The following is an 18,174-nucleotide window of genomic DNA, read 5'->3' as shown; positions in this document are numbered from 1 at the left end:
ACTAACCTCGTCTTATCTTAGGATATTCCTAAGTTATGTCCTAACTTTAGGTCAGGTAAATAGATGACTTAGGAAGAAACTAAATATTGCGACTGCATATCCAAGACTTTTTATGGAGAGGGAGGGTGTCTTTGGTAAGAGAAATTCCAATGGACTACTAGTATATGAATGATTGTGTTTTCTACAGGTTAAAACTGCTTTATTTTGTATGGAATTATTAGGATTTCAATAATTAGTTAACATGTGTCAAAATTAGTCCAAGGTATATAAAAATGTCCGTTCACAAAACTGGAGCTGGCGAAATAAATGGTATACACATGCTGGAATAATTCCCCATCATTTGAAGAGCATGTCTTTGTAAGCATAAAAAAGCACATGATTTGATCCATTATGATTTATACATCCATGTATACATTATGCTTTTATCTACATGTACATGTATATCTATATATTATTACTAGTATTTTATTCGATAGTAGATTAGAATTTGAAAATTATATTTTAAATAAATGGAAACGCTTGTTCGCTTTCTATAAGTACACGTACATGATTCTTGATGAACCCCCAACCAAGCTCAGGATATATACTGTTGATGTTTCTCCCAAGAATGGTTGCATCTAATCTCCTCTAGGGTGTTATTATTGAAGGGGACACAAGCATAACGCAGTTTTGTTGTCTATGGTATTCTATACATCGGTAAAATTATTATTATTACCTCCATCCCGTGTTCCAACGGCCATGAGATTATAACCAGTTTTTCTATCTGCTTAATAAAATGTATACCTATGCATGAGATTTAAATAGATTTCCTTTTTTTTTAACTTCTTTTAGTATTTCCATATCTGTAGTCGCGAGTTTGAGATTTTTTTCTGGCATGGCATTCTTATTTTATATATATGAGAAAACTTTACACGGCACGAACAACTAACATGGGGTAGTCATTTTAAAATGCCCTCACATGTGTTCGCTACGAAGCAATCATTTTTGAATTTCACAGGTAGATACCCTATAAAGAGTAAAATAAAGTAAACGTATAACACGTAGAACAAATGTTTAAAAATACAAAAATCGTGTGCCTGGAAGGGAAGAGGGCATGAAAGGCTGTGTCTCACACTGTGAATGGTTAGTTCTAGCAGCATGCTTCGCAAAGTTAAAACATACTTCTGTCCAAGTCCTTTGAAAGTGGGGGTAATCCCTAATCCCCTCCGGCCTCGCCCCTTCCTTTTTTAAGCTAAAAATTAATATAATCCATATTGACATACTGAACATACTGAGAGTTGTAGATAGAGCGGAGATGTTATATCATTGGTCCTTATAGTTAGAGGAGGAGATGAATTACCTGTCATTAGTAAGGCACAACTTAAAAAATGACTTAGGAAAAATTTAAGATAAGATTGTTTCGTGAAACAGCTGTGACAAATCTTAGGAACTTCCTAAGTTATAACTTAGGCATATCTTAAGTTATGTCTTACGAAATATCTTAGGAAACGTTTGTGAAACAGGCCCCTGGAGTTTAACTTACCATTTTTTAAAAAACAAAAGTTGGCCTAAGTATGGATATTCAAATGGAAAATATTTTTCGTTAAAAAATTTATTCATGTTGAAACTAAACATATAGGTATAATTTGAAATGGTTTGTGAAGCATGGACGTATACTTCATGGCACATTAAATATTGAAGTGGAAATAATATGGGATGCATTAAAATCCTAATAATCGGAATAAAATTTTGATCTGCAAGTAGATTTGCTTTGTGAAGCACTTCTCCATTTATATGAAACTACATATGTACAATGTAGACTGATCTAAACAACGATATCAGAGAAGAAAAAACGTATGGAACTTTTTCGTGGTATGAAATTAATTAAAAAACGCAAATTTTCCAAAAATTTCTAATTTTCATTTATTCAGAAATGTTAGCATTTTAGGGAGGATGGTGAACTCGCTGAAATTATATATTGCTAACATTTTCTAAAAATCGAACGTTATTTTGGGGTATTTTTATGCACAAAATATAATGGCTTTAATTCTCAAAAAGTTTATTCGAAAAAACACAACCTTCTTTAACAAAAACTTTGAAAATATAAACTTATAAGTCATAAAGGGTTCACTATCTTTATCCAGATAGTTTCTATAGTTTGTAAAATACAGTTAATAAAAGTCTTTATATAGCCTTTTACTTCTAAAACAGTATTATCACAGATAATTCAACTTATGCCGCTATGAGAAATCTGTTATATTTTACACCTTCCACATATTCCTGCGCAGTCTGCGGGATATGCGCCTTTACTTTATGACATTCAGTTAAATGACATAATCGACAAAACTGCATATCTGTGTTTGGTTATTTTTCACTATATATATATATATATATATATATATATATATATATATATATATATATATATATATATATATATATATATATATATATATATATATATATATTTCTCATAGGAGGCATATAAAAAATCTGATATTTTAAATTTTAATCTTGTTTTTCTGGTTGAAAGTTTGATCTAACATTACTGTAAGCTGATATTTAATTGACATAAAAAGTGGATTATTTATTAAAACATTGTTCAAAAGGTCAGAACAAATGCATAAAATGAATAATGAACAATTCGATAATGATTCAATTGATGTTACCAGGAGTTTTTAGCTCACCTTCAATGCTAAAATATTCCCAATCCTCACCGACGACATCGAACACGGTTTTATCATTTTCTATTAAAAATGTTTTCAACAAGTTGCAGGATGCTCTCTTTGCATTGAACAAAAATCCAACACAGATGGGGTTTAATTTCTTGAGGCATTCTGCAGAACAAACTGTAGAAGATGGAGCGACCATAGAATTTAAATGGAATGAAGAACTGTTTGCAGCTCCATTACATATGAAGACCGAATTGAAATCTTTTGCAAAGCTGGCCTGCAAAACAAAAACAGTATAAAAAACATGTTTTATTTTTTGTAGCATTTTCATATATCAGCATCGGAAGAGTCTTTGTATCGATATTTTGTGCAACTTAGTTTTTATTCTAAATGATGATGACATTGATTGATTTGTACGAGGGTTGTCCCAGGAAAACGCGACCTTTTTGTACTATTCAACCACTGCTAATATACATTTATTGCATGATAGTGAGAGAAATATGATGTTTTTTTTTCAGCCAATTCATATTCTCCGATTCGTCCGATATGCTATTTCTTGGCTGAATAAATATTCATATTTATCTATTATACCGAATATTTTTAAAAAAGAAACGAAAATGTTCAAATTCGGCACCGCTCTCAAATTCACCTAAATTTTAAACGTAAAGCAACTTTCTTTTGACAATCATCACAATGATCATAATCAGCAATTTTGTGACGCATATAACCAAATTAATATTTTCCAAGTCTATTTAATTTTCCATATCTTATGAGAAAAAAAATCTAAGAATTATCCACTTTTTAAAATAAATTTTGATGATTCTTGTTACATATATATATATATATATATATATATATATATATATATATATATATATATATATATATATTTTATATATATATATATATATATATATATATATATATATAAAGTTATTTTTACAGATATTTCATTGAAATGTTTAGGCATTATTTCAAAAATGTTTATGATGATGATGTACCAGTATGACAATTTTAAATTTATAACCTTAGTGAAACAAAAGACATTGAAAAAGTTTGCGTTTTTTCTGGGGCAACCCTCGTATTACAATGTAAGGAGTTGATTAAATGATTTTAATGTTTGGGAATGTTTAGGCCATTGCAAGTTTTTTTTTATGTTAAACGTTGGTATTTATGCCCTTTAAAAGGTAGTAAAAGAAAATGCAATCACAAAACAAAATTTATTAGACGATGATCTATTCTGTTCGCACTTCTATACATAGACCGGACGCATTTCATTTTCTTTAATTATTTGTTTCTTATTTTTAAGAATCTATCAGAAATGTTAAAGACTAAATATCAAATTCCTTTTTTAAAATTTTTCATAAAAATAAAAATATAATTGAAAAAAACACCCTTATTTTGATGTCGTTTTGCTTGTTTGTTTTTATTAATAGATAAAGAGTTTTGAATGGAAGTTGACGCTAAATTTATTGCAAAAGAATATATATATATATATATATATATATATATATATATCTGAGGTAAGCTATGATTAATTTGTTGTAATTTAGCTTCTGAGAAATTCATTTTGATTCTATACAAGACGACATATGATTTTAAATTCTCATCGAGCAATGTATCAATTGCCTACAGCGACTTATTTTAAATTTTTAACTCATGATGTTTTTCTTGGTTGAAAGTTTGATCTAACATTACTGTAAGCTGATATTTAATTGACATAAAAAGTGGATTATTTATTAAAACATTGTTCAAAAGGTCAGAACAAATGCATAAAATGAATAATGAACAATTCGATAATGATTCAATTGATGTTACCAGGAGTTTTTAGCTCACCTTCAATGCTAAAATATTCCCAATCCTCACCGACGACATCGAACACGGTTTTATCATTTTCTATTAAAAATGTTTTCAACAAGTTGCAGGATGCTCTCTTTGCATTGAACAAAAATCCAACACAGATGGGGTTTAATTTCTTGAGGCATTCTGCAGAACAAACTGTAGAAGATGGAGCGACCATAGAATTTAAATGGAATGAAGAACTGTTTGCAGCTCCATTACATATGAAGACCGAATTGAAATCTTTTGCAAAGCTGGCCTGCAAAACAAAAACAGTATAAAAAACATGTTTTATTTTTTGTAGCATTTTGATATATCAGCATCGGAAGAGTCTTTGTATCGATATTTTGTGCAACTTAGTTTTTATTCTAAATGATGATGACATTGATTGATTTGTACGAGGGTTGTCCCAGGAAAACGCGACCTTTTTGTACTATTCAACCACTGCTAATATACATTTATTGCATGATAGTGAGAGAAATATGATGTTTTTTTTTTCAGCCAAAAAAATCATATTCTCCGAGGGCTTCGTCCGAGATGAATATGCTATTTCTTGGCTGAATAAATCTTCATGTTTCCCAAACATTCATGCAATGAATTATTTATTATACCGAAACAAGCAAAAAATATTTTTAAAAAAGAAACAAAAATGTTCAAATTCGGCACCGCTCTCAAATTCACCTAAATTTTAAACGTAAAGCAACTGAATTCTTTTGACAATCATCACACTCCGATCAAATAATCAGCAATTTTGTGACGTAAACCAAATTAATATTTTCCAAGTCTATTTCATTTTCCACTTCATAGCAGAAAAAAATCTAAGAATTATCCACTTTTCTAATCTTGTTACATGATATCAAGTCTCTTCCAAAGAAAAGAATTGTTTGTATCATCTGTCCTTTCTCTGCTATCTTTTGGTAACGCTATTTTTTGGAATGTATGACTTAGTTACTAAATGAAAATTAAATACAGTGCCTGATACGTGTTTTTATGGATTTTATCAGAAGCACAGTTTCCAAAAAAAATTCACTTACACTAGTACGAGCTACGTTTTGAGGTCGTCAGTGTTATTCCAACAGCTGATTTGTTAGATTCCTCGTTTAAGTTAAAGTTATTTTTACAGATATTTCATTGAAATGTTCAGGCATTATTTCAAAAATGTTTATGATAATGATGTACCAGTATGACAATTTTAACTTTATAACCTTAGTGAAACAAAAGACATTGAAAAAGTTTTTTCGGGGGCAACCCTCGTATTACAATGTAAGGAGTTGATTAAATGATTTTAATGTTTGGGAATGTTTAGGCCATTGCAAGTTTTTTTTATGTTAAACGTTGGTATTTATGCCCTTTAAAAGGTAGTAAAAGAAAACGCAATCACAAAACAAAATTTATTAGACGAAAATCTATTCTGTTCAATGCAATTTCTTATTTTTAAGAATCTATCAGAAATGTTAAAGACTAAATATCAAATTCCTTTTTTAAAATTGTTCATAAAAATAAAAATATAATTGAAAAAAACACCCTAATAGTCATTATATGATGTCGTTTTGCTTGTTTGTTTTTATTAATAGATAGTAAGAGTTTTGAATGGAAGTTGACACTACACAGAAAATAAGATAGAATTGCTTAAAACATGTTATAACCCATAAAAATATAGATATTTTGCAACGCTATCGATATCATTCTGATTCATTTTCACTTTATTGCAAAAGAATGACTGCAGGACTGTGCCTTTTGGACTGATGTTTTAATGCTTTTTATCTGAGGTGAAGCTATGATTAATTTGTTGTAATTTAGCTTCTTCTGAGAAATTCATTTTGATTCTATACAAGACGACATATGATTTTAAATTCTCATCGAGCAATGTATCAATTGCCTACAGCAACTTCTCCTCTGATTAGGAGATTGTCATTAACTCATGATGTAATGTGTTCTTGTTTGAGAAACTATGGACAAGTACGTACATGTATGGCACATACCGAAAAACCCTTTGTGACTAGTCATTGCGATGGATATTTTAAGAAATTATTTCTGAATTAATGGATTGAGGGGATCCCAGGCACCTGCCTCTGTAATAACGTTCAAAGTTATACATTCTTCAAGAAGAACACTATAAATTGCCTGGTAGGACAGCGTAAATTTTAAAGAGATATACTAAATTGTGGACGGATTTTCCGTTATTTCGTGTTCAAGACGAGAGCACACGGCGGGTGAGACCGATCAGCAGGGAATGCTCACTTCTTCATCGCCCTTTAACCCACGTCTGATAATTTAGGGGTCCATATTTATTCCAAAAATTATATTTTAATGTACTTCTGAGGTTAAATACTGTTCTTAAACTCTAAATATTTCATTAGAGCGAGTATATGGTTTATGAATTTCATAAAAAAAACTAATGTTTCATCACTCGCATTTTTGTGGCTGCATGTAATTCTCATGCAAGAGGAATGTTTATATCAAACATTCATACTTTGTGAACAGATTATGAATTTCACAATACTAGTGAAAATAAGTTGCTGGTCATCCTAATATGTCCCCGCAATAATTTAAATAATGAATAAAACTAAATTTTGCATCTATCTCACCTTATAGATCTTGCACATACTAAATGTCAAGAAATTTATACTCGTACTGTGAACGTTGTACTACGTTCAACTTATGACGTTGTAGACATAAATAACGCCATAAACGCAACATTTTAGCAATATAAAAGAAAACTTTGAAATTATTTAGCAAAAAATCTAGCGAGAAGACATATTAATTTTATCATATCAATAGTTTTGATTTCACCCCATTTTGACATTTTGAAATTTCTGACTAATTCGTCTACGTCTTTGAAAAGTTATCCAACGTTTTTAAAAGAAACTATTTTCACAAAATTTGCTGTAAAACGTCATTTTTTCATATATTTCAATAGTAAAGCGTTAAAAAGTACTAAAAACTATACCGCGTTTACAGTATTATAACATTAAAACTACGTAGGCAAATTTAAAAGAAAATACGCAGTAAATTCTGAGGAACAATATATCAAATTTTCAGGATATGTTTTCTCATAAGAATTTTTATGCAGTAAACCCGCGACCTACCTTAAGCAGCAGATAATAATACTAACTGAAAATTTACACACATAATTTTCTTGCTTTCCATTAAAATTGCAAATTGAAGAAAACTCAGTAGTGAAATTTAACAACAACTCGCTCCAAATCTTTACATGTCTTACAATTCTACTAAAACGGGCACTCAATCTAAAGGAAACGTATAGCAAGTGTGATAAGATTGGTACATAAGTGTTTCGCCTTGTCCTGTACGTCGTGCAAAGAGGTGAAATTGTCAACAATCTATCATGGCGGTGTCGTACAAGGTAAGGCAGGATATACGCATTGATTCTTGTAACTTTACATATTCGTACTATTAAGCTATATATTGACATTATTTTGTGTTTAATTATCTGATAGGCTAAATTAATCTGTTGAAATATTCATCTTCTTTGACATTATTTTGTGTATATAATTATCTGATAGGCTAAATTAATCTGTTGAAATATTCATCTTCTTTGGCAAACTTAAGTTTCTCTCACAACATTTTTTAAGTTTTTACACTCAAGCCATTTGTAGAACGTGAGAATATAGCATATAATATGACCTGACGTAGTTTTCTTAATGCTTAAAATCTTACTTTTCTTACTAGTTATTTCAATGCAATTTGATATAAGATATACATATTCGAAACAGAGCAAATACGAACTTTTAAAATATATATATATATCAGAGGTGGGATGAGGTGCAATAGAGTATCCTCAGCTCATACTTACTTTAATTGAGAAAACGGGAAAACTATAGCCAATTTCGTGTAACAATATATCGATATGTTCTGAAGAGGTGGGGTCGATTGCTTTGAGCACTGAGCTCACAAAATTATACTCCGCCTCCCATATGATTGTAATGGCAGGGTTAATGTTTTGTTCTGCGGGACCCGAAACGAGCGTAAGACCAAAGAGTAAAATAAAGGTGCACAATGGCATTATGTAATTAAAAAATTGTGAAAGTATTATTTAATTTTACTGGGTGGATAAGAGATGGGTACCCTTCAATATTAAAGAAAGAATGGCAGTGTCCAAATTTTTTGCTATAGGAAACCCGAAAATTGTGTCCGATTAAAAAGTAAAATAGGAGGTCACAATAGCTCTACGTGACAAAGATTATGTAAAAATCTCATTAAATTTCATTAAGTGGTATAACAGGAGTTGCGGGTATCCAAAAGTGTAACAGAGGGACGGACGTACAGACGAATGGACATTCTGATCACAATATACCAACCCAGTTTTCAAGCGGGAGGTATAATGAATATTATCAAGAAGTATATAATGCGCATCTTCAAGATTTAAAATTAGATTAAGTTTATCTACATGTACAATGTACATTGATAGCCAGAAGAACCCATTAAAACGAAATAAAATTCGTATATTTTCATCTCTTTATGAAAAAAAAAGAAAAATGAAATTAACTTTTATTATTTTGTTTCTATGAAGATGTCATAACGCCTAGAATAAGATCCTTGTTTATTTAAAAAGGAAATGCAGAATGAATAGAGGTATTGTACGCACTGAGCTAACTATATATATACCCCTCTCCCGCCTCCCAAATAATATGTTCCGCGGGACCCGAAACAAGTATAAAATCAAAAAGAAAAAAAAAGTAATATATGTTGTCACTTTGGAACTATGTAATAAAGATTTTGTTAAAGCCTCATTAAATTTCATTGAGTGGTATAAGAGGAGTTGCGGATAAGAGATGGGTGCTCAATAGCGTAACAGATGGACGGACGTACAGACAGACAGATGGACATCCCGATCACTATATATATACCCTCCCACTTTTCAAGCGGGGGTATAAATCAGACTCTGAGTTATCTTTAATCTAAAGTTCACTGGAAAATACCGAGTCGACATATAATAGGAAATAACTTCTACTTATAATTAATTAATAACACGTTGGCAATATTCTTAACGTCGAGTAGAATGCAGCAATCAGACACCAGCAAGTGTTGTATACTCTTTTTTTCAGAAATCATTTCCTGTCCAGAGGATCTGGAGAAGAAGGTTTTTAAATATTATTCCTATATATTCCTGTGTAAAAATTTGATCGCCTATTGTGGCCCCACCCTACCACAGGGGGGTCATGATTTGAAAAAACTTGAATGTACACTACCTGGCAATGAGTCAACAGTAGTTTCATCTTTCCTGTCCCTATGGATCTGGAGAAGAAGATTTTTAAATATTTTCCTATATATTCTTATGTAAAACGTTGATCGCCCATTGTGGCCCCACCCTACACCCAGAGGTCAACATTTGTACAAATTTGAATATACACTACATGAGGTTGTTTCAGCATGAGTTTCATCTTTCCTGTCCCAACGGTTCTTGAGAAGAAGATTTTTAAATATTTTCCTATATATCCCTATGTAAAAGTTTGATCGCCCATTGTGGCCCCACCCTACCCCCAGAGGTCATGATTTGAACAAACTTGAATGAACACTACCTGGGGATGACTCCCCATGAGTTTCATCATTCCTGGCCCAGTGGTTTTTGAATATCACCATCCATGAAGTAACATTGACTATTGCTATGTTCTAATTACACTGGAGGCCGTGATCTTATCATATGGATGGTAAATGAGAATATATTTCAAGTTCTGGTCAAGCAAGAGATATCTTACACAAAGTGTAAAAGCATTTTATGATACTGATGTATATTTTTATTTCTGAGCATTTTATACCAGTCGCCAACCAATCAAATTGAAGGGACTCAAAACTGGCGTCACAAGTTGAAAGAACATTTTCTGATGGTGGAAAACACAATTAATCTATGGTGAACAAATTTGCTTTGTGTAAAAAAAAATCAGTTTAAAAAAAAATGTTGATAAAAAAATTCAATAACCTACCTAATCCAGGAAAAAAACATATAAACCTATTCTGGGGAGGGGGTCTGGTGGGGTGAGGTCTTTCCACAAATTTCTTCATATACGAGCAAAACCTTTTAGTTACAGGACGGATCATTTTTTTTAGGGGATGTCATTTTCCCGCAATTTGTTCATAAAAAAAATCATTGCACTCGAAATTCGGAGGGAGGGGGGGGGGGGGGCCTGACCCCTATATATGTGTTCCTAATTATTTTCGGATATTACATTTCATATTAATTCACACATTTTATTTCTCTTACCTATTAGTGATTGAATATATTCATGTTATACTTAGCATTGCTGACTACCAAAATTTGCTTCAAGTGAAATTCATTTATAATGTATCCATGGGTACCACCTATTTACAAATAAATCAAACAAAAATAAATTATTTCTTAAAAGTATTGTGGCAACAGAATGCATTTTGAGTATGTGTAAATTAATCAGTTTTGCTGTATTCGTGTTTGTTAAGGTTCAATGTTCAAAATTAGGTGAAGTTCTCAATTTATACTGTTTCCATGGCAACCAACACATAGAGCAACCAAAATTTAATATTTTTCCCCTTCAGTTTTTTCAGTTAACTTTATTTCCCGAGTTACATGTTTTTTTCAAACCAGTATAGAAGTTTCTACTTTACATTGTTTGTTTGATTCTGCTAACTTCACTTAGTCAAAGTGAACACAATAATTCCCAAAAATGACCTTAATTTTTCAATTTTTCCATGTATGAGTTTTTCTAAACTTTTTGTTATATATTCAGATCATCTTATAGATTGATAAAAACTTTTTTGAAACTGTTGCAATTAGTTCCCATTTGGATGTAAAATTTGTTAATATGACTGGACTATAATGTAAAGTAAAATAACATTAAAGTAAAATAATCTAAAATGAAATAATTTGCATGGATAGCATTTATCGAAAAAATGTAAAAAATCATTACAAAGGAGAAAACTAATTCATAAATTAATATCAGAGGTAAGCAAATATAAGTGAATCTTAGATTCTTTTTATGTATCATGAGGAGTTTATCCTGCGTACGTGCATTAAATAAAAGTGTTAAAAGGTTTTTCAAGAAAAATCCTTTATATATATATATATATATATATATATATATATATATATATATATATATATATATATATATATATATATATATATATAAAATATATATATATATATATATATATATATACATGTATATATATATATATATAAATATATATATATATATATATATATATATATATATATATATATATATATATATATATATATATATATATATATATATATATATATATATATATAAAAATTGTTGTATGTCACAAGGTCAAGTCCTGACTATATATAAAAAAATTGTTAAATTGTAAAATTTTACGGCGAGCCCTGTATTTGCTGACTCAGGACAAAGAAAAAAGTTAAAAAGTCATAAGAACAAAGGAAAAAGAGACACAAAAACAACTAGCACTACTACTAAACTACTAAACACTATATATTTACAAACTTAATTACATGTTGAATTGGAAATTTTAAAGAACACTATTGTTGCCCCAAAAAACCGGACCGCTATGAAATTCCGGTCTATCGGGCATACTCGGGTTTCATCATTTGGGAAGTGCGATTTACATAATTGAACGAATTAATTATGCTAATTAATTACGACAATCAGTAAATCGTACATTGTTTTTTAATATATATATTTCATTCTCTCAAAATGGCGTAACTTTACTTGAATAAAGATTAATTTTTGATATAGTAGGAATTTTAAATAAGAATTGTGATCAATTATAAATTTTGAAATATTTTAAGGACTTATTATCAAAAAAATAAATAACAAAGGCGTAAGCAATTCATAGTTAAGTGGGTTGTTCGAGAGTTGGTGGCAAATTAACTGTAGAGTTTACACTAAATTGAGAGAATTTTTGTTTAGTATATTCAGGAATTGGGTCTAATTTAAAAACATTCTGGTGAAGTCATTCAATTTGTTAATACCATTTTGGGGCGGAAAATGACTTCAATCTGTGCAAAAGTGAACTTTTCTTTGCTTTTCCTCTGAGCGTCTTCCATCTTGGGTTATGGTCAATCACCACTACTGTCATGTCCTCCCATTTGTGACCCTCAAGGTTGAAATGTTCAACAACGGGTTCATTGAGTTTTTTGGTCCTTATGGTCGAACGGTGGTTATTGACTCTCCTGCGGAGATCTCCTGTTTCACCAATATACTGTTTGGAGCAAACTTTGCAACTTATGAGATAAATGCAGTTGTCAGTCTGACAGGACAAATTCCCTAGTATTTTGTAGCTGCGGCCTGTAACAGGGCTGTATAAACTGTCTGTGTCAGTGCTGTGCTTACAAATAAGACATCTATATGTCATATATAGTTTATAAATATATATATATATATATATATATATATATATATATATATATAATAGGACATATATATATATATATATATATATATATATATATATATATAAAATAACATTTATCATAAAATACTTTAATAAGTAAAAGGGTTGCTCTTAATTCAACTTGGAAAAAAAAAGATTAATGAATATGACTACTTTTTGACAACTTTTTAAAAAAACGTAAACAAAATGAATCCAGAATCCAGGTTTAGTTTTGACGTTAAAGGTGCATCGAAACAGATTTGAAGTTAATATTCTTCCTCTTCAATTAAAACTCTTTCGCGTTCGGATGTATTGTTTTTATTCAAAAATATATGATACAGAAACTGTTAACTTCAAATCTGTGTCTATGCACATTTAACTTTTGATTAATCTCATTTAATGTCAAAAGTTTGTAAATTCAAAAGCCATTATAATTTCCATGTAAACTTATAATACATTTCATTAAAATTCATTTTTCTTTGTTTTTTTTTTCTCACTAAATTTGACTATAGAATATCCCTTCTACCCGATCAATACATGGGAATCACGGAAGTAAGGACTGTCAAAAGAGGATGTTTACTATCCATAGCCACCTGATCCCATGCAACTCTAGAATTATCAGGCCCCGTGTTACATATATAACCTGTTCACACTTTCGTATAAAGTTTTTTTAAATCGATGTTCACTCTGCTTTTTTTACGTGATACTCCATAACTCTCTGTAGTTAGTTTTTGTTGTGTGCGCTAGTTTTATTCTTTTAAATCACATTATCACATGAGATTATCATTAGAAGTAAAGTGAAATTTACTTCATTGTACATTGGAAGGCCAAAATTAAAAATGGAAACTTGATTTAATTTGAAATAATTTTTAACATTTATATGTGTATGTTTTATATGTAAAAAAAATGTTAATTAAACTGTGATTTATGCATCACGGCCATTGACGACAATTTCTCTTAAAACCAAGACATTTTTTCCGCCGATTGCATTAGTGTCGTCTGTAATGTAGTTAGGACGCACTATTTTCACAGTGACATAAGACCCATATAGGAGGGGTCTGGTTTCACACTCTATGGTGTGGATTTCTCCAGTTTGACTCGGTCCAAGGAATGTGCCACACATGTTCATCTCGGACCAAACGGAAGAGAGTCCAGCTCTTATCTCAATACTATGTAGCCAGCGACCTGTCATAAACTTTAAAAAATTGCAACAGAATTTTTTTCTTTATTTATAAACAGTAAATTGTATTCAATTACACATGTAACATATTTGGCTATATAAAGGCGAAAGATGTCTTTGTTTTAGAAGTTTGAAAAAATATGTATTTTAGAAATTGCTACCATATGCAAGAAGGATAATGAAGATATAAGATTTGAGAATTTTTATATGTCTAAATGTAGTGTTAACTTCTCTTTTACCAAATTGTGTTTCAAAAAGAAGAGACTGTATCTTAAATTTTATATAAGCTTTTTTCCTTGGATCCTCTATTTTCCTCAGTTCCACTGTTACGTACTGACCAAACACAACATCCTCATCCATCTCCTGGGCAGACTCTTTTGGCTGTGGTCGGTTTTTTAAGTTCGCTAGAACAGATACAGCCTCTGTCATGACAGCCTCTGCTCCAGTCATTCTTTTTCTCTTATTGGTCTTGTTTTGTGGTGAAAATCCATCATCTAGGTTTGATGTTTCAGACAGTGTATCTTCTCGTCCATCAATATCTTCATCATCAATTTGACTGCTTGAATCCTAGAAAAGAATATTTTGTTTCTTTCAGGTGCCAGATACAGTTGAAGCATGGGATAAAGTTTCTAAGCAGTTTGAGGAAAAATGGAATTTCCCTAATTGTATTGCTGCAATGGATGGAAAACATGTAGCAATAAAATGCCCTATAAAAAGTGGATCAATGTATTACAACTACAAACAATTTTTCAGCATTGTTCTTTTTGCATTGGTTGATGCAGATTATAGATTTATATATGTTGATGTTGGATGTAATGGTAGAATCAGTGATGGGGGTGTATTTGCTAATTCATCTATTTTTAAAGCTCTAGAAGAGAAGTCATTAAATTTACCACCTGGGAAACTTTTGCCTGGAAGAGAAAGCCCTCTTCCCTATGTTATCGTTGGTGATGAAGCTTTCCCTCTAAAAACCTACCTCATGAAGCCCTATCCTTCAAGACAACTGGATTTATCAAAAAGAATATTTAACTACAGGCTATCAAGGGCAAGGAGAGTTGTTGAGAATGTTTTTGGTATTTTATCCAGTAGATTCCGAGTTTTTAAAGGCACAATTGATATGGAACCAGAAAAGGCTCAGAAAATTGTTTTAGCTTGTTGTGCTCTCCATAATTATCTACGCACCAAAGTTCTGTCTAAAGCAAAGTACTCCCCATCTGGAACATTTGATGAAGAATATACAGACACAAGGACTGTACAACCAGGACAATGGAGACAAGAAAATACAGAGCCTTTACGTCCAATAATTCAGCAGGGAGGAAACCGTGCATCCTCTGATGCACGATATATCAGAGATGAACTGTGTGATTATTTTAACAGTGATGGCCAAGTACCATGGCAATGGGACATGGCGTAAGTGTACTTACCAAGTTTGACTGGCTAGCTCTTGGTGTTACTCGAGCCCTTAAAAATGAGTCTAGAGCAGCAAAGTGGGTCCACTGACTTCTATAAACTTCCTCCGTGCTAGTAGGTCTCCGTTTGCTTGTCAAAAAATTATGAGACTTGAACATCTGTGAGATTTGATGCCCCCCCCCCTCCCGAAAAAAATCCTTGGATGTCTGTGCTTACATTATCCCCTAAAACTTATTTAAAATTATCTTAGGTCCTCACTAATTATTTATTCCAACTATAGACTACGTATTTTTGTCCCTGCACAAAGCCGTACTAAGGAATTGGAATAGTTTTATTTTTCAAATATTTTTGTTGCCATGGGAACAGGAATCCATAGCAACAAATGAAATAATCACCAGTTTCTGTTTGTAGACGCATTTCTGCATGACTGTCAAAAAAATTCAAGTTCATATACCTGGCAAAACTATTTTTATGCATAAATAGAATTTCTATTCAAAAGGAGATTTATTGGCCTTTTTGAACAAATATTGGATTTTTTGAAAATTGAAAAAAAAATGATGTTTGGACAAATATATTTTTCTAGAGTTTTTATGTATCAAAAGGCACATTATAAATAACAAAATTCCACTGAATAATTTCTGTTGCAATTTGTTTGAGGTTTGGGTGTTTTTGAGCTAGATTGACTGGACTAATCCTAAAAATTTGACCTTTGCATTCTTTTTTAAAGACGATACGCGGTCTCTTGGGAAAATATTGAAACATTTACTTAAACTTCAAAAAGGACACAGATAAATTCATAAAAACAATTCGTCAACACGTCATTAAGAGCAAATTGAACAAATGTTCAAAAGTTCCGGCGAAATTATAAATATGCATATGTCTACTGACATCAACAACAAAGCAGCATCACTCTTAATTCTAACGTCATGTCAGCCGGCGATGTTATCGTACGTGTAGCGATCAAGACTCGTTTACTCTTCTATCTCTGTTATCGAATATTACATTCCAGAAATCAAACTGTCTCTTTTCTAAAACGAGGTAAATTATTGACAAACAAGTTGAAGAAACAAGAATATCAGCCGTCTCTTACAAAGCCTTTTTCATACTAATTGTTAGCCCATTTTTACACACTGCGCAGTAATGTTAAGGCTTCCTGGAGCTTTAACTGCTTTTTATAACGTAACCATGCATTTCAAAGTTTATTTTTTTGAATTCTTAAGATATGTAACTAAGTACACCAAATTCATATAGAGACTTCTCTAGGCTAAAAATAAAATATTTGTTACGAAATCACATGACCTCGTTGATCAGATGAAGGTCATTTTACTTTTTTGAAGTGTTTCACATAAATCGCTTCGGCGCAGCTGATTAACACAATTCGTTGCATCCTTGTGAACCCGAAATGTGCTGAAACTGTCCCTCAGGTACTAACATTTCATAATAACTTCAACGTTCCTATAAATGTGTGGGTATGTTCCGCTCAATATCGACATCCGTTTTAAAACAAAGCCATCATACATTTTTCCCAAGCAAGATTCAGTAAGGGGGGAACTCCTCTTACATATTTCCAGAAAAGATATTAAATAAATTCTTATTAATCTTCTGCTCCATGCTCATTTATACACATATCATGAATTCTGCTTCTATCCACTGGTATAAAAAGGATAAATGTGAAACGCATATTTTCATACGTATTTTGAACACGCAGACTCTTAAACAAGAGTAAAGTGTAATCAAGCAAAGTTATCTAAATTATTCGGATATATTTATTTAGATATTTAAAAAAAAAATCTAAGCACATTTATTTTAAACTAGCTTTCTGACTCTTTATATGCAGATTGGAATTAGGTGTAAGTAAGTTTATAAAACTCGACCATCATTACAGCTCCATTTTGTAATGACTTGACGAAGATGCAAAATAAATTAGCACTACCAGGTATATTGAATTGCGAAACTTCATAAGAATCCTTAAAAATAAAGATACATTACGGGTTCTAGTACGTGTTCAAACAAACCTCTTCACTCCTCACTAAGATATTGACAGTAGTGAAGGAAAAAACTTCAAGAGTACTGTGCAACAATATATTCATAAAGTGGTGTGAATCAGATGTGGATGCTAAAAAATTCAACAAAGAACTTTTGTACAATTTGAACTTTTCAACTTTATACACAACCATTCCCAACGATAAATTAAAGTCCAGGCTTTTTGATATCATTGACAGCTGCTTTTCAAATAAAAATGGAACTCGTATATTTAGCTCACCTGAGCTGAAAGCTCAAGTGAGCTTTTCTGATCACATTTTGTCTGTAGTCCGTCTGTCCGTCTGTCCGTCCGTCTGTCTGTAAGCTTTTCACATTTTCGACTTCTTCTCAAGAACCACTGGGCCAATTTTAACGAAACTTTCCACAAAGCAACCTCGGGTAAAGGGGATTCAAGCTTGTACAAATGAAGGGCCAAGCCCTCTTCCAAGGGGAGATAATTATGAATTAATGACAAATTAATGGTATCTTTTAAAAATCTTCTTCTCCAGAACCACTGGGCCAGGAAAGATGAAACTCATGTGGAAGCATCCTCAGGTAGTGTAGATTTAAATTTGTTCAAATCATGACCCCGGGGGTAGGGCGGGGCCACAATGGCCGACCAAAGTTTTACATACAAATATATAGGAAAATTCTTTAAAAATCTTCTCAAGAATGACAAAGCAATAATTGATCATATTTATATGGCAGCATCCTCAGGTA

At 31.5% G+C, this 18,174-nt stretch overlaps 1 protein-coding gene across 1 annotated transcript; it reads left to right on the top strand.

Annotated features, from left to right (window-relative positions):
* Positions 1-14,698: 14,698 nt before the first annotated feature.
* LOC134262307 (uncharacterized) lies at positions 14,699-15,436 on the top strand. Its single transcript, XM_062744680.1, has one exon. It carries the CDS (start codon positions 14,699-14,701, stop codon positions 15,434-15,436), a length of 738 nt encoding a protein of 245 aa, XP_062600664.1.
* Positions 15,437-18,174: the final 2,738 nt, after the last annotated feature.

Source organism: Saccostrea cucullata, unplaced genomic scaffold (assembly GCF_032062105.1).
Source record: "Saccostrea cucullata isolate Sc308-1 unplaced genomic scaffold, CSIRO_AGI_Scuc_v1 ctg11212, whole genome shotgun sequence".
NCBI classification, from domain to species: Eukaryota; Metazoa; Mollusca; class Bivalvia; order Ostreida; family Ostreidae; genus Saccostrea; species Saccostrea cuccullata.
Note: the sequence above shows the minus strand (reverse complement) of the source record. Positions and strands in the feature narration are given on the sequence as shown.

Coding starts and splice junctions, on each gene's coding strand:
- LOC134262307 (XM_062744680.1), top strand. CDS start 14,699: ATGGATGGAAAACATGTAGCAATAAAATGCCCTATAAAAAGTGGATCA.